This window comes from Vipera berus (assembly GCF_964194415.1).
Source record: "Vipera berus genome assembly, chromosome: 4".
NCBI lineage: Eukaryota > Metazoa > Chordata > Lepidosauria > Squamata > Viperidae > Vipera > Vipera berus.
Genome location: NC_138206.1, coordinates 79,827,986 through 79,847,897, shown reverse-complemented (window position 1 = coordinate 79,847,897; position 19,912 = coordinate 79,827,986). Strand labels below are relative to the sequence as shown.

At 39.9% G+C, this 19,912-nt stretch overlaps 1 protein-coding gene across 1 annotated transcript; it reads right to left on the bottom strand.

Annotated features, from left to right (window-relative positions):
- Window positions 1-1,084: 1,084 nt before the first annotated feature.
- Window positions 1,085-17,322, bottom strand: LOC308667631 (P2Y purinoceptor 8-like). Its single transcript, XM_081326981.1, has 2 exons — window positions 17,312-17,322; window positions 1,085-6,831 (listed from the first exon to the last, which is right to left on the bottom strand). Exon 2 carries the CDS (start codon window positions 6,763-6,765, stop codon window positions 5,698-5,700), a length of 1,068 nt encoding a protein of 355 aa, XP_081183107.1. The 5' UTR covers window positions 6,766-6,831; window positions 17,312-17,322; the 3' UTR covers window positions 1,085-5,697.
- Between the last annotated feature and the right edge of the window lie 2,590 nt (window positions 17,323-19,912).

The following is a 19,912-nucleotide window of genomic DNA, read 5'->3' as shown; positions in this document are numbered from 1 at the left end:
AAAGAGGATAGAACAAAGGAAGTACATTGCAGAAGACCCCTACCCCCCCAGTAGAATTGCAGAACTCAAAAATCAGCATAAGAAAGAAATACATTGAGGGTGTGACAATTTGTAAATGTAGCTTTAATTCTACTTTGCTATATGAAATTAGATGTAGTGATTATTTTTTGTCTAAGTGTTGGGATGTCTACATAAAAGCTGTAAAATTGTTTTCATGGGAAGTAGAAATGGATGCTCATATAAGTTTAACCTACTATTGTCTTGCTAACATGTCTTCTACTCATCTTCTGTTATAATTCTTAATAATTTCCTTCATAGGAGATTACTAATTACTAAGAGCACATGTATTCCAATATTTTTAAAAGAAATGTTTATTTAAAAAACCAATGAGACAGGTTCCATTTTTGATATATAAATACAATATGTAACAAATTAAAAAATGTCTTCCTTTTGAGAAGCTTTTAGTCTGCTACACTTATTTTTCTTGAAACTTTCAGATGTTTGTAGAATTTAAAATTCTACATACATTCTAGAAATGTTTTGCATTATATACAGTAGAGCATAATGTATGACACTATCTTCTTTTTACTAGATGGAATACTGTACAGTATACCACATATCAAAATGAAATGAGGAAGTAAAGAGAATATTCCAGCACTGAACAGTTACAAAACCAAATGCCTAAAAAATTATCACATTCAGGTGTAACATGTCTTGTAAGCAGCTTCTATAGTTAAAGAATTATAAAATTCACTCCCAGGAAAAAAAATTCAGCTCTTAATTTACTGATTCAATTTTAAAAAATAATGCAACAATTGAATTTACACATAGTTACTTGATAATAAATTGTATGAATTCATTAGTGCAATTTCCTATAATGTAGTTATGGGACTGCACTTCTATGGGATTGCTGCACAGGAAGAATCTATATTTTATACAGCTGGGTATTATGAGATTACAGGATCCTCCTTTTTCCTGTTTCTGACTCTGACAATCAATTTTCCAAGAATATGATAATTTCATTGAAAGTGAAACTGTTTTAGTTGTCCCAATAAATAAATCCCAATAGACACATAGCCCCAAATTTAATATGTAAGGTAAAATTTCCTGAAACATAGCCCATATTCTTTTCTTCTCAGATCCTACAGTGCTACAAATTAGTACTGAGAACTGGATGATTTTTTTTGCAACCTAATGGAGTCAAATGAAAGAAAAAAAGTAATTTATTAATAGAATATATAACAGCTCAGGTTTAGTAATGCCTTGACATAGTCATATTTGAAAATTTTACCATCCAAGCTTTTAAATGAAACACTTATTTTTTCCTTAATAGAACATAAAATGTACACAATAAACTTAATATTTCTATAAAAAGTCATTTCAAATCAGATTAAGTTCACAGTATGTTTTGAAAGCAATATAGTTCACCATTGAAGGTCATATTCAAAAATTCCCAAATTTTATCAATACAAATTGAAAATTGTGAACTAGAGAAGGTCAACTGCTACATCTATCTTGGTCAAAAGATAGATGTAGTGAAAGTGATATAATAGAGGTAATTTTGAACCAGACAAATTAGGTTGCAGAGCATTTGGAAAATCTTATCCTAAATTCAAAAGCAACACATTAATCTACTTCAAGATAAAATTGTTTAATCAGTGTATATTATCAGTGTTGGCAAATGGTTGCAAAATCTGGGTGTTAAATGCAAAAGCAGTACAGACGGTGAACATTACACAAAAAAAATGGAATAGGCAAATGCTCAATATAGCAAGACATAAAACATAGAATCTTAGGGCTGGAAGACACCTCAGAGATCTTCTAGATCCAACCCACTGCTCAAGGCAGGAGACCCTATACCACCCAGGTCAAATGGTTGTCTACTTTTGAAAACCTCCAATGATGGAGAACCCACAACTCCATGAGGCAAGCTATTTCACTGATTAATTGTTCTTATTGTCAGAAAAATTCTTCTTATTTTTAGGTGGGATCTGTCTTTAACAAACTTCCACCCATTACTTCTTGTCATGCCTTGAAAAATAAGACAGTGCTTGGTGCTTTAGAGAATAAATCAATCACATCTTCTCTGTGACAGCTGCTAAGTATTGGAAGACAGCTATCATGTCCTCCTAATCCTTCTCTTCAATTGACTATACATGAAAATGACTCTGTAAATAAATCCCTGAAATATATTTAATTATGAGGACTGCAATTGGTACATTGGAGAAAAAGAATAGTGGTGGGAACTTTACTGAGATAACTAAAATTACATTTACAGAATCAAAAAAATGGACCCACCAACTGGTAATGATATTGTCAGAATCCATTTATATCATATTCATAAATGGAATGTTTCAAACATTATTCCATGGATTCTGCCATCTCCCGAAGAGAAGAGAATAGATGTGTATTGAACCGGTATTAGGCATTTCAAAGGAAAGGAGAAGCCTTTTGAACTGGGGAAACAAAAGGGGGGGCTAGCATCTGGCTTTTGTCACGGAAGACAGCAATAAACATGAAGGGTCCTAAATTCCTTTTTCCCATGAGATGGATGATACGAGAGGAAGGATGGGGGACTGACCAAATGGGGTTAAGGGGGGGTTAAACCGGGAACTCTTTATAAGGGTTTACTTCGTGGGATAATATTAAGTCCTGTCTCGTTTCCTACAACCAAGCATGTCATAGTAAAGATTCTTTTTGGAATAGATTTGACTCCAAGAATTTTGTCTTCCTAAGACGTGGTTTGGGGTGGGTCCTGACATTAGACAGGACTTGCACTGAAAGTCAACCTGGGAAGAGGAACCTTACCGGGGGACTTTGCAAATAAATATGATGTCTGACGATGAAGCAAGAAGGGAGGGAAGCCCCACGGAGAAGGAGCCTTCCTCCCAGCCGAATTCCCAGAAACATTGGGAAGCTCAAGCATCATATTCCTCCTGGGAGGAAATGGTGGAGCAGCACGAACGAAAACCCTGGTGGTCGATGGGCGTTGGAAGGAAAAGTGAGTGGGAAAAGGCTTCGGGAGAAGTGACCCTGAGATGGAGCGACCACCAACCGGAATGGAAACAAGAGATGGAGAACTCCCTGCACGCTAGTGAGGAAGAGCGGATTCTGGAAAAAGCTATTGACTTGATGAAAACAATCCTGAGCTCACTAAGGGAGGAGAGAGCTGGAAACCGCAACCGACACAACACCTGGGGTCGCAACTGGAGGGGTAACGGAAGGGATCCAACACCTGAAACCCCAGGGCCGTCCAATGGAACAGGAGCCGCTGACTCAGCGGTACCCACCCCCCCAGACCCACAGACGGGGATCGAGATGAGGAGCGATACACTCTGCGGCGCAGACAACGCTCCAGCCAAAGATTCCCACCCCTGGAAGCAAAGTTCAAGGGGGAGCCATCACAACTGGGATTTTTCCTAACCCAAGTCCTCAGCTACATGGAAGAGTACGGACGGGACATTCCCAGTGACAAAACACACATCTGAATTGTGCAATCTGCCCTGGACGGGACGGCTGCAGACTGGGTGGTGAACCTGCATGACTCCAACACCCCAGAACTCAACGACTTCAACCGATTCATGTCATCCTTGAGGCGATGATTCGAGGACCCTTTGGCTGACCGGAAGGCCCGGGAGAGAATCAAGACGGTGAGGCAGGGCAGGAGAACAGTGGCCGAATATACCCAAGAATTCTGAGCCATCGCCAGCAAGCTGAACTGGCCAGAAGACATCCTCCTCAGCCATTTCAAAGACGGTCTAAACTACGACCTGTATGACACTTGCCTGCCTCGGGGAGACCCCTACCATCTCGACGACTGGTATGTCCTGGCAGAGGAAGTGGAAATAGACCTATTGAAGAGACAACGCAGAGGAAAACCATGGGGCCGCCTGCCACTCGAGCAAACATGTGAGGGGGAAAACCCACTGGCCATGGCTAAAAAATCAAAGGGATGTTTCAATTGCGGGAGAGAGGGCCACCGTGCTGCAGAATGTCGTTCGAAAGCCCCTCCACACAAAACAGAGGCACCATCTTCCAAAAAGCTTGGGAAGTCTCAAGGCAACCCAAAAGAATCTTCCATGAAGGGGACAGAGGCTGTAGAGTCCACTATTCCTGCCAAAACCTGGGATTGGACTCCAGCCTACACCGCAGGGTAGCTCAGAGGGAGAACCATTGGTAAGTGGACCTCTTCTACCCATACATAAGACAGTGACTATATTAGCTTCCTCTGTACCAAAAGCCAATGAAATAAAAGCTCTGATAGACTCTGGCTGCATCCGCTGCCTCATCAGCCCAAAACTGGTGGAGGAACTGAGCATCCCAGTGAGGAGGCTAAAACAACCAATCTCCTTCAGTCAATTAGATGGGTCTATAGCAGGGGGGGACCAGCTACCCTAGCCACTACCAATCCACATGTCCCTGGGGTCCCATGAGGAGGACATAACATTTATAGTGGCCCCAGGCATGGAATGCCCAATGAATTTAGGACTGGAATGGCTGAAGAAATGGAACCCCGGTATAAACTGGAGGACTGCAGAACTCAACTTCCCAAAAGGGGAACAGGAAAACGTAAAACCCCCAAACACCCCCCCAACCCAGAGGGAGGAGACAGCAGCAGTGGGGAAAGAGAAGGGGCTACCAGAGATACCGGAGGAATACAGGGACCTGGCTGAGGTTTTCAGTGAGGAAAGAGCAGATGAGCTTCCCCCCCACCACCCCACAGACTGCACCATAGAATTCAAACCTGGGGCAAAACTCCCAAAACCCAGGATGTATGCCATGAGCCCAAGGGAAATGGCAGAAATGGAAAGATTCATAAAGAAAAACTTAGAAAGAGGATTTATTGAGCCCGCCAAACCCAAAGTGGCTGCCCCGGTTCTGTTCAGGGAGAATGGATGGATGATACGAGAGGACTGACCAAATGGGGTTAAGGGGGGGTTAAACCGGGAACTCTTTATAAAGGTTTACTTCATGGGATAATATTAAGTCCTGTCTCGTTTCCTATAACCAAGCATGTCATAGTAAAGATTCTTTTTGGAATAGATTTGACTCCAAGAATTTTGTCTTCCTAAGACGTGGTTTGGGGTGGGTCCTGACAAATATATGACATAATGAAGCTGATAGGTTCAAGGAAATGACTATTGGCTAGCTATTTTGTATAACAAACAAACAGATCAGTGGTGGACAACAGTTCTCAAGTGGATATCAATTAACCATAAAAGATCCAGGAAATCCCAAATAAATATTGGTCAGATAATTAAATTCAGTTCAAAGGTTGTAACTTCACCAAAATAATTGTGTTTTCTTATGATGGAATTTAAAGATTATAATATATATTGAGTTTCCTCATAAGGAAGCAGATTCAGGTTTAGTCATGTGTAGAGTTAGACGCACTGAAGTCAGTCAGTCAACATTGATTTCAGGGTGTCTGTTTTAAGCATACAACTTGAACCTAACTCACAGTTATTGCTGAATGCTGCCATGGGAAGAGATTTGTGGCATGGTAATGTTCCTTTACATTTTATTTGTTGCTACATATTACAATAGGTATGATACTGCCATATTTGAAGACAAGAATTTTGCCTGGTATTGAATAGAGTTCCCCAATCTTGCTTATACAGTAGTTGTTGGAGATAACCATTCTTTGCTTGTTTCAAGAAATAGAATGAATAATTGCTTCATCTTTGAGCATTAGTGTTAAAAAACACTTTCATGCCTTTGCAAACATGTTCTACGCACATCCAACCCATCCTTATGTCTACTTGATAGAGATCTCGCTGATGTCCTGGTAGTCAATACACTTTCCCTTCTAGTCTCCGAACTGTCACTCAGTAGCACCTTCCGTCCTACTACCTGCATGGACTTCTGATAAAACTCTTTGGATGCAAAGTAGTAAATGAATGGATCTATGCAGTTGTTGAGACAACTAAGGCACAAGGTGAGTTTATAAATATGATAGTAACCCTCTCTTTCTGTGAGACGGCTGACGATGTGTACCAATAGGATAAAGTTGTTGGGTGCAAAACAAATGATGAAAACCAAGAGCACTATTATAGCCAAGTAGACCGACCGTGTCTTCTGCCCATTGCTGTATTTGTGAGAAGCTTGAATAAGCTTCCAAATAATGGTAGTGTAGCAAGCAACGGTAACTGTGAATGGAAGCAAGAAAAAGAAAAAAAAGGGCAGCAGGAGGAAAGCTCCCCATGCAGAAATACTGGGAAGCATATCCCATTGAAGGATATCAAAACAGGTTGTAATGTTCAGTTCTTTTACTTCGTAAGTCAGGTTAGTTGAGGCAAGGGGCCACAAGGTGAATAATACAAAAAACCACATTACAATACAGGTAGCAATTGCATATCTCTTTTTTCTCCATTTTTGGGAGGTCAGTGGGTATACCACCCCCAAATAGCGCTCAAAGCTGATGAAGGTCATAGTCAATATGGAGGAATACATGTTTGCATAAAACATTATTGTGACGTAGCTGCACAGCTGTTTGCTGTAAGACCAGTGGTTCTTGTTCACGTGGTATATAATCTGAAGGGGAAGACAGGAGGCCAGTGCAAGATCTGTTAGGCTAAGGTTAATCATGAGAAGAATTGATGTTGTTTTGGGTTTGATATGAAAGAAGAGAATCCAGAGGGAGAAAATATTTCCAGGGATACTGATAATAACAATTAGTGAATACACAGTTGGTAAGATGATCATAATATTAGGATTCTTAAGCATGTCCATTGTTGCATCATCCAGTGACACGTTTTTAATCATTTTCTGTATTTGATTTCTTTGTTCTTGGAAATTTGAAAGATGTATCTCACAGATTAAATTTGTACCCTATAAAGTAGAAAAATATAGAAAAAAGGTCAGTGACAATGTGAAAGAAAACTTAGATGTGGCTCCTTTTATAGTACCACTTTCTCACATGTCATGTACACCTTTTTAAAGACAGTTGCATATCCCTTTCTAAAGATATTTACTAAAGTAACTAGGCAATCTACTGCTTTTGCTACCAAATTTATTCAGTATATCTATTAAGTATCTCAAAATTAAATTTGCCAAGCATTTGTACATTGCATAGTAGCACTGCAACAGATCAGTAACATTCAACAAAATATAATAAAACAGTAATATAGATTATAAAGATGTAAACTATGGAAAGAAGGGAGGGAGGAAAGAAGGAAATTTAAATGAAATATCTTTTTTATTAAAAATACTGTATAAATGAGGTAACAGAAGGACCCAACTCTGGCCCCAGAAGTAAGACAAGGATAATCATGGCAAAACCATGAAGCTGCTTTTAAAAAAGCCTCTCACTCTTCTGGTCTCCCTTTGGATTTCAGATTAAGTGGATATTTTAAGAAGACTTCCTGGGGATAGCTTCAGACTATGTGCATTTAGTGGGTGGCATTCCATTAGGTACCATTGTCCATGGACATCAGTGTAGCCCCAAATATTTCTTTAGTGCTCTCAGATAGTAGCGTCCCCATTTTATTAGGCTAAAATAAAATAAAAAATAGGAAGTAGATATGTTGCAAGACAACAGTTTTTTACATTATATTTATTTACAGGAATGCCTTTTGCTCCTCAAAGGTTCTAATAGGATTTTAGAGGCTACTATGAATTCTGACATATATATTGTTTTATATGTGGATAAGTTCATCATAGTAGTTGTCTTGAGAATGTGCACCCTAGACATACACTCAAAATTCTAGATGTGCCACTGGCACCTTCTCCTGTTCCACTGCAAACCCAGCACCAGATACAATAGAAACCAATGAAAGTGAAAAAGACCATCATCATCATCATCGTCGTCGTTGTCATCGTCGTCGTCATAGTAGTAATAGTAATAATAATAATAATAACGATGATGATGTGGTCAAAAATTTTGCTGATGCAAATATGGGAGTTGGTGCCATTTATCCAGCAATCACCAGATGAACTGGGAGAGATTTTACTAGTAAATGCATGTATCACAAGATAAAGACAATACTTTGATTGCTAGGAATGTATAGAATTTCCATTTTATAAATCATATTATATGCATACTATCTGATTAAAATTTCAAAAGCAAATTAATGCTAATGTCTAGGAGTGTGAGCACTTCCCTTTTCATCACAAGATCGAAGGCAAAACACAAATGGTTTACTACCACAGAAAGACAAGTCATTCCATGTCAAAGAAGAACTGGCCATGCATTTTACAACTAAATACATATGTATATCATGCATGCATGCAGCATACAGAATATAAAGTACGTTATAATATTCTATTTCAGGATTATGCAAAACTCAGAAAAAAAGAAGATGGAATTGTAAGCCAGAGAAGTTATAAACTAGGTTACCAATTGTACCAGTTGTAACCAGTACCAGTTGATTGCTTCAAGGGCAACCAAAGTTCTATTAATTCTGTTATTGTTTCAATCCAATATTTTATTCTGGCTCAGGAGTATTTTAGTGAATGATACAGAAGCAATGGTGTAGATCAGGGCTTTTCAACTTTTTCACCCATTGTACCACTTTTAAGATATGGCAACACGTGAGTAACACCAGTTGCTTAGCAAGATGTCAAAAACCTGATGACCAAGAAAAAAAGGACAAAAGTGATGAAGTACAGATAGTCCTCGACATACAACAGTTTGCTTAGTGACTGTTTGAAGTTACAATGGCACTGAAAAAAGTGCCCCCCAAGCCACAGCTGAGCAAGACACCTGTCTGCCCCACTGGCTGCGCTTTTCCTCCTATCCAAGGTTTTCATTGTTGTGAGCATTTCTGTTGAGGATTGGGAGCATGGGTGGGGTGGGAGGTGTTTGATTTTTATCCCCCCCCCACATCTGCTGGGTGGTTGCAGCAGGTTTTGGTCACTTCACATGAGCCTGGGACAGTGTGACCATCATAAATATGAATCAGTTGCCAAGCATCTGAATGTAAATCACAAGACCCTGGAGATCCTGCAACATTCCAGCTGATTGGTGCTTTTTCTGGGCTCAGCAGAAGCGCCAGCATCAGCGCCGAGCTCCAGCTGGAGCCTGGCATTGTTCCTGGCATTTCTGCTGAGCCCTGACAGCCCCGAAGAAGCGCTGATCCTGGCGTTTCTGCTGAGCCCTGACAACCCTGCAGCTCCAGCCATCTCTCGCTCAGGCTTGTGTGGTGCTGCCACTGGTTCAGCTCATTCCCCTCCCCTGCTACCACTTTTCTAGGATGGTCGCGTACTACCTACCAGGTGCCAATGTACCACAGGTGGTACCCATACCACTGGTTGAAAAGCCCTGCTTTAGAGAGGAGAAGGATGGCACTTTGCGCTTGGCACCTATCAGGTAGTACGCAACCATCCTAGAAAAGTGGTAGTGGGGGAGGAGAATGAGCTGAACCAGTGGGAGCACCGCACAAGCCTGAGTGAGAGATGGATGGAGCTGCAGGGCTGTCAGGGCTCAGTGGAAGTGCCAGGATCAGCACCAGGCTCTAGCAGGAGCTCAGCGCTGATCCTGGTGCTTCTGCTGAGCCCAGAAAAAGTGCCGATCACCTGGAATGTTGCAGCATCTCCAGGGTCTTGTGATTTATATTCAGATGCTTGGAAACTGATTCATATTTATGATGGTCACAGTGTCCCAGGGTCCTTCGGGAGAAGGGCGGTATAGAAATATTAATAAATTAATAAATTAAATTAAATTAAATTAAATGTGAAGTGACCAAAACCTGCTGCAACCACCCAACGGGGGGGGGGGGAATAAAAACCAAACACCCCACCCCCACTGCCAATCCTCAACAGAAATGCTCACAACAATGAAGCGGGCAGGCGGGCAGGCAGGTATCTTGCTCGGCTGTGGCTTGGGGGGCACTTTTTTCAGTAACTTTGAATCATCACTAAGTGAACTGTTGTAAGTCGAGGACTACCTGTACTTCATCACTTTTTTCCCTTTTTTTGATCATCAAGTTTTTGACACCTTGCTAAGTGACTGGTGTTACTCACATGTTGCCATATCCTAAAAGTGGTACAATGGGTGAAAAAGTTTAAAAGCCCTGATTTAGAAAACAAGCAACATAGTTTAATTGTGGTAAATCCACCTGGGTATACACTTAGACAACCTGTAGTTCTAAGTATGTACACCATATAAAGAAAGCAGCTGCTAAATCAAACAAGACTGGAATGAATAAAAGCCTATTTCCTTTATTAGGAATAATTCCAAGTGGAGAGATTCTTGGACTATCAATCAAAATATATTAATTTTCTGTGAAAAGGAAAAAAAAGAATGAAATGAGAAAAGTTGGGTAGATTGCAAATGGGAAATATCATTATTGATTATTATGAAAAAGGATGCTTGTGATGGCAGTTCTGTTTCAGTTTTTGGAGGCTGAATGAGACAAAGCTGAACCCAAGTAGGGTCAAGCTGCTGTTTGTTCATCAGGACTCTCCATGTGCTTCAGGGCTGTATTTCAAAGACAAAGCAAGTCTGTGCCTTGAGGATCCTTGCAAATGTTTTAATAAGTCAAGTCTACTCCCTTTATATACACACTCTCTAAATCGGCCAAATTACTATTAAAGTCTCACATCCATGCATTTCTCAATAATATGCTTAAGAAGCAAAAATCTGCTTTTCATATCACTTCCTAGCTAAAAACCAAACTATACTTCCCAAATGTTGCTGTCACCTCTTCTACTCTTTGAAACAGAAGGTTATATAACACATTCCCAGGTACATTTAATAAGCTAACTCCTCTATCATTTTTGCATTTCTTTCTGTTATATTTCCTTTTGTATAAGAAAATGACATTCTTCCATTTATCAGGTGCAGAAGCATACACATGTATGAAACAAGTTATAGAGTCACTCTATAAGCAAACAGTACCCATATTATAATCTTTCAAATAAAATCTTTATTCTTGTTATACCATCTTTAACTGCAGCCTTACCATATTTCAAGATCATAGACGTTTATTACTCTTGTTTCATTTTTGTTTTTTCTGGGATAATAACATACAGCATATAACAACTGCCAAGGTCAGCTACAATATTTGGGCTTATACAACAATAAATGATGAAAATCAAATCTTTTTAAAGCTATGCTTATGCATCAATCTCTTTTTAAAATATTTTTTCTTGACATTGCATGTACACTTACCTATTTGGATTTTATTTGTTTCTTTGCTTGCAGACAATTTCCTTTGCAGTAATAAAGTTAGAGGGTGGAGAGATAACCACATTACATTTTTCTCTATAAGCTATCTTCTGAAAAAGGAGGGGTATTTTTTATTTGTTTTTGGAAGTATAGGCACATGTAAAGAACTTGTGGTAAGGCACAACATTACCACACCGCAAATCTTGAAAGTCTAGGTAGAGATTTTGGAGCTCCACATAAGGGAGTTCAGGAGGAAGACTTTACAAAAAACAATGAGGTGAAACAACAACTGTGTAATTGCTGTGTTGATTATAGCAGGGAAACTGAGAGACATTAAAATAACTTCAATAAGGTTAAGATAGCAAGGCCAATTATTAGGGATCATGAGAGTTGTCATTTAAAACAGTGGTTCTCAACCTTTTCTTCACCACAGACCCCCTTTAAATACTTTTTCTGGCCATGGACTATGGCCACAGACCATCAATATTTAACTCAAGATTTTAAATCATAACATTTCTTCAAGCATTCACAGACCCCCTGTGATGACATCATGGCTCCTCAGGGTCTGTGGACCACGGGCTGAGAACCACTGAACAACATCTGGAGATCATCTGAGTAAATATCTCTCTAGCCTAGAGAAAAAGGTAATACTGTAAGAAAATCAGTTTGGCATTATTGAATAAGACTCTGCCCCACAATTAAGTTTTTTAATTACCACCAGGTCTTAATCAGAGTTGACGTTATCTGTGACCATCAAGATATGGTTATCAACATTTCCTATGATTAATACATTATTCATGGAGAGCCACAGATTCCCCACTCAAAGTCTAGAATATTGGTGATACAAATGCAAAAATAATAGGAACTTTTGTATCCCCTCCTGTGTACCTTGCCTACTATAACTCTGCAATTTTTTATTATGCACCCATGGGTGATGTTAAAAAACCCCCTCATGTATGACATTACTAATTTAGGCTACAAATATTTATACACAATTTCCTTGAAGTATTATTTGCTGGAGGCAAATTTGGTCTGGTTCAATATTATTATATTACTATTAATTAAATGTATATGCTGTCCATCTCATTCTAAAAAGTGAGTCAATAGAAGCAGAAATTTGTTAAAGAACTCTATATTATTTTTTCTCATCCATTCAAATTATGTTTCTACTCAAAAGATCACCACTTGACATTTTTTTCTTTTTCCTTTTTTAAAAATTCCCCACCAGAGTACTAGTAAAATGTTTATTTACGTATGATAGAGGACTAGCCTCAAAGTAACTAAAATATTTCATTCTAGGACAGCTCTTGTGATCAACCAACCGGAATAAATATTGCAAAAAAAAATGTTCACTGAAATGGATGAGTTCACAACTGTCTCTGTCTCTGTCAATATTGTTACCAACAAATCTCAACAATAACCTTTTTATCTCTTCTGCCAGCCTAATGAAGAATATTCTGCATACTTCAAGCCATTTTTTTTAAGATCTAGTGGTTTCAAGCTTGGCTGATCTGCACATTGCATCACTGCACACAAATAGCTTGCCATGTGAAAATAACTGCTGTGTGGCATGATTTTATCGTAACGTTCATGTGTGCTGTAAACAGACTTTGAAACTGTGAAACAGAAGCCAGAAGAAATGAGGAAGTGGTGGAAATGATTTGCATGAAAGGGTTGTGAGACTCAGAGGGCACACTGCTGAAACACACATTTGAAGGTAACCTCCAAATCTTGCAACCAATCATGTACTATACCAGACTGCACAATTGCTTCAGGAATGAGGACTCACTAAAATTAGGCATTGCATTCCCAAATTTTGGTCAGAGGAAGCTGACAACAAGGCAAACAGTAATAGTCACTTATTTGCACTTAAATTTTATTTTATTATTCAATTAAGTCAATGTAATTAACATAATTGCCTCCACTATAATTAATAATTTCCTTATGTCATATTCAAAATGACAATTTGAACAAAGCAGTTACTTTGGAGATTTTAAAGAGTGATAGGACTCTGAAGCAGCAGTTTATCCTGCTATGTAATAAATGGATAGGTAAAAAAGTGAACTTTAAAAAATAATACCTTATAGAAATTTTTTATATCCAATGGTCTTTCAGGAATATTGGATTATAATGACTATTATTTATAGCCAAGAGTAGCTAATGACCCCTAACTAAGAATTACCCAACCAAATGCTAAGCTTGTAAGCCGCCCTGAGTCTTCGGAGAAGGGTGGGATATAAATGGAATTAAAATAAAAAAATAAATAAATATCACTTTCAGTTGTTTCTTACTATTTTAATGACCCAAAGTTGCTTTTTCAAAAGGCAACTTTGTTTTTCCTTTAAGACATTTCACTTCTCATCTAAGAAGCTTCTTCAGTTCTGACTGAATAGTGGAGGATGGAAGGATTTACATTCCTCGCAGTCCATCCTCCACTATTCAGTCAGAACAGAAGAAGCTTCTTGGATGAGAAGCAAAACATTTTCAAGAAAAAAGTCCAGTTGCTGTTTGAAAAAGCATCTTTGACCTGGATGACTGAGAATCTCCATACACTTATTATTTTAAGTAAAGAGCAAATCAGAGCAATGACTTCTTCCGAGAGAAAATCTTTATCATCACTGTTGCTGCCATCATCATTATAATCTTCACTGATGTAGTGCCTAAATAGTCATGGAATAGGAATACTGTGTCTAAAATCATTGTCTACAATAAATTGAAATGAATATTATAATGCCCAGAATGGAATAACAATAGAATGATAATGATCTATTGTCAACTACAGAGCACTGTTGAGGAAGTAGAGTGTCTAGACCCATTTTAATCAGATTCAGACATGGTCATGGCACAGAAACAGCATTGATTTCATTGGTAGATGACCTCTGTTTGGACATAGATGGGAGGAATGCACCCCTTGGTACTTTTAGATCTCTCAGTGATTTTTAATATTGTTGCTCATGGTAATTCCTCAACTAACTAAAAGAGTTGGGGCTTGATGGTGCTGTGCTTCAATTGTTTCATTTCTGCTTGAGTGACTGGTACCAGTTCTTGGTAGGTAAGAAGAAATCTACCTTGTGGTTCCTTATTTCTGGAGTTCTTCCAAGTTCTATCACTTCACCTGGTTTACATCTAAATGAAGACACTAGCAAAGGTTGCCCATCAATTCACAGTGAGATACCATCAGTACCCAATTACATATCTCCATTCTGAACCAAGCTGGAGATGCAGTGAAGTCTTAAACTGAGGTCCTCAGACTATATGGATTCGAATAGGATGAAATAGTCTCAAATTGAACCCTAGCAACCCTAGTTGCTCTCGGTGCAGAAGAAATCTCTCTTTTTCATTTTTGGTGATAATTCTTAAAAAATGATACTCCCCTAAAAAAGCAGGTACATGACTTGGGATTTTTCTAGATTTATGGCTACTGCTTAATAAGCAGATGGAGACCACAGCTATGGGACTTTCTTCCAGTTTTGGCTGATGTACTATAGTAGGGAACCCTTGCCATAGTAACTTATTTTCTCATAACCATCACTTCATGTATTGTTTTTTTATTAAAGAGTTTTACAAAAACAAAAATTTACAATATATCCCCAAATCCCTCCCACCCCAAACCCACCCACTTCCCCCCCCCCACTTCCCAGAGCTAAATACAGGATTATAGTTACAATAATCATATTCTAAATAAAAATTATGCATAATATACAATTAACCAAATTCATAATGCGCTTTAACTCTCTTTTAACATAACTACCAACAACGTACCAATAACAATATCCCACTAAAATCTACTCATAAGCTAAATGGTACATTTTAGTCCCATATTTGTTTTGAATATAATTTATCCATCTCCTCCAAACTGAAATATATCTTTCCTGTGAATGATCCTTCAGATAAGCAGAAATCTTAGACATTTCTGCAAGATTCGAAACTTTAAACACCCATTCTTCTACAGTGGGCAAACTATCCTTCTTCCAATATTGTTCCACCAGTAACCGTGCTGCCGTTATCATGTTCAACATCAAGTTAGTTTCTTTAACATCACAATCTACAACAATGCCCAATAAAAACAATTGCGGGGAAAACTTTATCTTTCTCTTAAAAATCTTTTGAATGTTCCACCAAATTTTAATCCAAAAAGCTTTTATATTTCTACAAGTCCACCACATGTGAAAATAGGTAGCTTCTAAACTACCATACCTCCAACATTTAGACTGTAAATTAGGATACATGTTGGACAACTTCTTGGGATCCAGATGCCATCTATAAAACATTTTATAAAAATTTTCTCTTAGATTTTGAGCCTGGGTAAATTTAACATTTCTGACCCAAATTATCTCCCAGGTGTCCAACGAAATTGGTTCCTGAATATTTTGTGCCCATTTTATCATGCAGTCTTTAACCAGTTCCGTTTCTGAATCCAATTCAATTAAAGCATTATATATCCTCTTTATATGTGCACAATTTGAATCTCTAATTTGCTTTACTAAATTTTGATCTGTAGTTGTGATGCCAACCTTTTGATCTGACTTCCACCTAGCTTTCAATTGGGTATATTGAAACCAAGAGTAACTTATGTTTTCTTGTCTTAACTCCTCTACTGGTTTAATTTGCCAATCATTCCCTTGCAATTTGAGTAGTTCCTTATAAGAAACCATATCCATACTCACTCCCATAGATACGCCCTCTATCGCGTGTCCAGGAATTCCCCAAATCGGTATTTTATAATTTAACTTATAATAATACTTTTTCCAGACACGCAATAAAGCACTTCTAAGAATGTGGGATTTAAAAGCCCTGTCTACCTTCTTATCATAAAGCAAGTATGCACTTCATGTATTGTTGTTGTTAGTTGTGAAGTCATGTCCGACCCATCACGACCTCATGGACAATGTTCCTTCAGGCCTTCCTGTCCTCTACAATCTTCTGGAGTCCATTTAAGCTCATGCCTACTGCTTCAGTGACTCCATCCAGCCACCTCATTCTCTGTCGTCCCCTTCTTCTATTGCCCTCAATCTTTCCCAGCATTAGGCTCTTCTCCAGTGAGTCCTTCCTTCTCATTAGGTGGCCAAAGTATTTGAGTTTCAACTTCAGGATCTGGCCTTCTAAAGAGCAGTCAGGGTTGATCTCCTCTAGGACTGACCGGTTTGATTGCCTTGCAGTCCAAGGGACTCGCAGGAGTCTTCGCAAGCACCATAGTTCAAAGGCCTCAGTTCTTTGGTGATCAACCTTTCTTATGGTCCAAGCCTTTCTTATGGTCCAACTACTTATTATAACGATCAATAAAACAATACCTTCCCCCTCTTTTCTCCTCAGATTCTAGCTATGAAGTATGTTAAGCTGATAAATGAATAAGTTGCAATTACTCTATGAGCTTCCCAGTCCAACATTCTAACCAATATACTGAACATGATACAGAATCAATGATAATAATCATATTACAGGTGAATAGACTGGGTAGGTAAGTACAAATAAGTACAAATAAGAGCCAATGGGTATTTGGAAGTAGGAGTAAAAAGTAAACACATTTTTAAATACCTAAACATTTTGGTGGAATAGCTATTATACAATATTTTACATTTCAGAAAAGTCTGGGAAAGTCTGTAAAAGCCACTTTCAATCAATTACCTTCTATAAGAAACAACAAAGAAAGTTTCTTTATGCATGTAAAAAATAAATGCTATTGTAAGCTATAATTCCCCATGTTCTGTTTTCAAAGCAGCTGGAGCAAAAAAAGATTCCCTCCCCTCCAATAAAGTTATTACAGTATTTATGTAGTTTATGAATCTTCTCCTAACTTTTGTTTTCTCTAGAACAGCATTGTATATATTGCTTTGTTTTATCAGATGCCTGTCTCAGATGCAGAAATAGTACTAATGTATTTCTTTCTCCTTTAACTAAAATGCAACATTATTTATAATAGTCAATTATGTTAGAACATCAACTACATATGCAGTTTTAATAATAGTTCTGATTACACAGTAACAGCTCTTCCCCAACTCTTTGCTGATTGCATATTAGTGTATCATCTGTTTTAAAAATATCTTACAGTTTTTTAATTTATCAATAGTGGCTTTTTATCAGTAGTTACAATGTAATAAACTATAGTACTATTTTTTATTGAATAATAAACTTGAACTATCTCACATTGTTCTTAGAATGTATATATTTTAAGCAAAAATTTGACAAATGAATAATAATTACCTGCTGCAGTGTGTGCTACATTCAAGAGTGCTTATAATAGGAAGTGAGCTGATTTTGTTTCAGACTAGCTCAGGAAATGACCATCTCTCTCCCTCACTGTCATACAAAGACACACACACACACTTAACTCTTTCATCACTGATATTATGTGTTATGTATCCAGGTGCAGGCATCTGCATAGCAGCAGCCACTAGGGGGTGTTGGCCAGGACGGTTTTGGCGGGAAACCTAGTTTCGGTGGGAAACCTAGGGCCAACCCCATTGGCAGGCCGCCTACCTGGCCAGGTATATAAGGAGGCCAGGTAGCCCTTGTTCTCCAGTGCACACCCCCCACAATAAAGATCTGAACACGTACTCCGGCTGGCGTCTCTTCCTTGCGTCGGATCCACTACATTACAGTGGCGACGAGGGTGGGATTCGGCCGACAGAAGAGCTGAAGTCACTAGGGGAACACACTGCGTGCTGAAGGAAAAGAGGAATCTTTTCCTTTTCCCCCCAACACGACCGCCAGCCACCGCAAGAGACCTGAGACCGGCTCTGGCCACCGCAATAAGCATCCTGACCACACGCCACAGCAACCAACGGAAGGGCGATGGCACAAACAGGGCAACCCCGCAGGTTTGACACCCGCCACCCAGAGAAATGGGCCCGATACCTGTTGCACGCCAAGCTGTACATGAGATTTAACCAAATCTCGGAGGACGACTCTAAGGCGGCAACCCTGCTCTGCATAGGCGGACCCACACTCCTTGAGGTTGCCACAAACCTGTTCGCCCCGGAGGCCATAGAAACCGTCTCTTACCGGGACCTCATCACCAAGCTTAACGTGAATTTCCGGCCCCGCATGTCCAAACTGGCTTCGAGGTCGCAGTTTGAGAAGAGGGACCAGCGTCCCGATGAGTCCGGGGCCGACTACATCGCCGCCCTGCGAGAAGCCGCCGTCGCCTGCAAATTTTCGAACCTGGAGGAGGCTGGTTTGCGGCCTACCAGACATGAGGCTGCAGGAGCGCCTGTTCGCGAAAGACGAGGTCTCGCTCCAGGAGGCCCAGGACGCCATCCTGGCCCACGAAGTGGCCTGCGGGGCTGTCCAGGCTGTCCATGTTCTGTACCAGCCTACTACCGGCCCTGCAGAAAAGGCAGGGACAACCCCTTTACAAACGGTAAGAGGCTGGAACTAAGCCTGCCAAATTTATTAACATAAAACAGAGCAAAACAAGACATGAACCATGAAACAGGAGCTATTCAAACGGTTGCCTTCAGCAAACCAGCCCTCCCACGCATTCCCCTTTTAAACAGTTCAGGGCGTGGCTTCTCTCTGCCTCCTTCCGAGGTACCCCATTGCCTTCCTCTGTTTACTCCTGATTGACTGCCTCCTGCGTCGGGCTTCCTTGAACAGGGCCAGCTGTGGGTCATCTTCATCCACGCTGTCAGGCTCACACAGCAGGGTCTGCATCATAACCAGATGGGAGGGGCCTGGCTGAGGGCTCTGTGGAGCCTCAAGGCCATCATCAGCAAGCTCTCCAACACCCTCAGCAAGCTCTCCAACACTCCCCTCCTCCTCCTCTGAATCGTCCGACCCAACTGCCAAACCCACAGGCTGACCCTGAATCACAACAGTCCAGGAGTCCAGAACTGGCAGCCAAACGGCCAGCATACACCAGCAAGTCATCTCAGCCGAGGATGAGGAGGATGAACAAAGCATCGACCTCCTCCGGCAGAGGTTGACCCCCGACCAACGAGGTGGGTGCCCGGACAAGCCCAAGCTGGCCAACAACTCGCAGAAGTGCGCAGGTTGCGGCAGAAACCACATGCGCAGCCTCTGCAAGTTCCGGTCGGCCACGTGTCGGGCCTGCAAGAAGACAGGCCACATAGCCATGGTCTGTCGTATCCGCCGGCCCCAAGAAGAGATCCACAAGCTGTACCAGGATGAATCACCGTTGAGAGGTACTGGGGCCCCGATCAAATTACGAATTGGCTATGTTGAGAGCTGGCTGGCCATCCACCACACGGGTAGCCGCCGGCTGCTCAAATCAAAAATTAAATTAATAATCCGCTTGCAGGACGTCCCCTGCAGCATGGAGCATGACTCCGGATCGGCGGTCTCCGTCATTTCGGATGAGACCCTTAACTATATTTTTTTTTATTTAAAAAGTTTTACAATACATTTTAACTTTAATCCCCCCCTCCCCCACCCCCACCCAACCCTCCCTATCCCTTCCCCCCATTCCCTCCTCCCCCCCCGACTTCCCAGAGCTAAATACAGGGTATAAAATCAAAAAACAAACATAAGCACCCCTATGTTATCAGCAATAAACTATTAGTTCTATCTCCCTCTAGCTCATGTAAAATGAATACAAACAATATTAATATTACAAATAAAGTAAAAAAGAAAAAGAGAAAAACAAAAAAAAGCTTTACTCAGAATAGATTTTCTTAATCCCAGTCCTTATTCATATTAATTTCAAAGAAAAAAAAATAAACAAATTCTCAGTTACACGCCAAAAGCGCCTATCTATTAACCTTAATAATCTCCAACCAAACTAAACCATAATCAAAAATAATTCTTGCATGTATCACACCAAATGTCTCGCAGTTCCAGGTC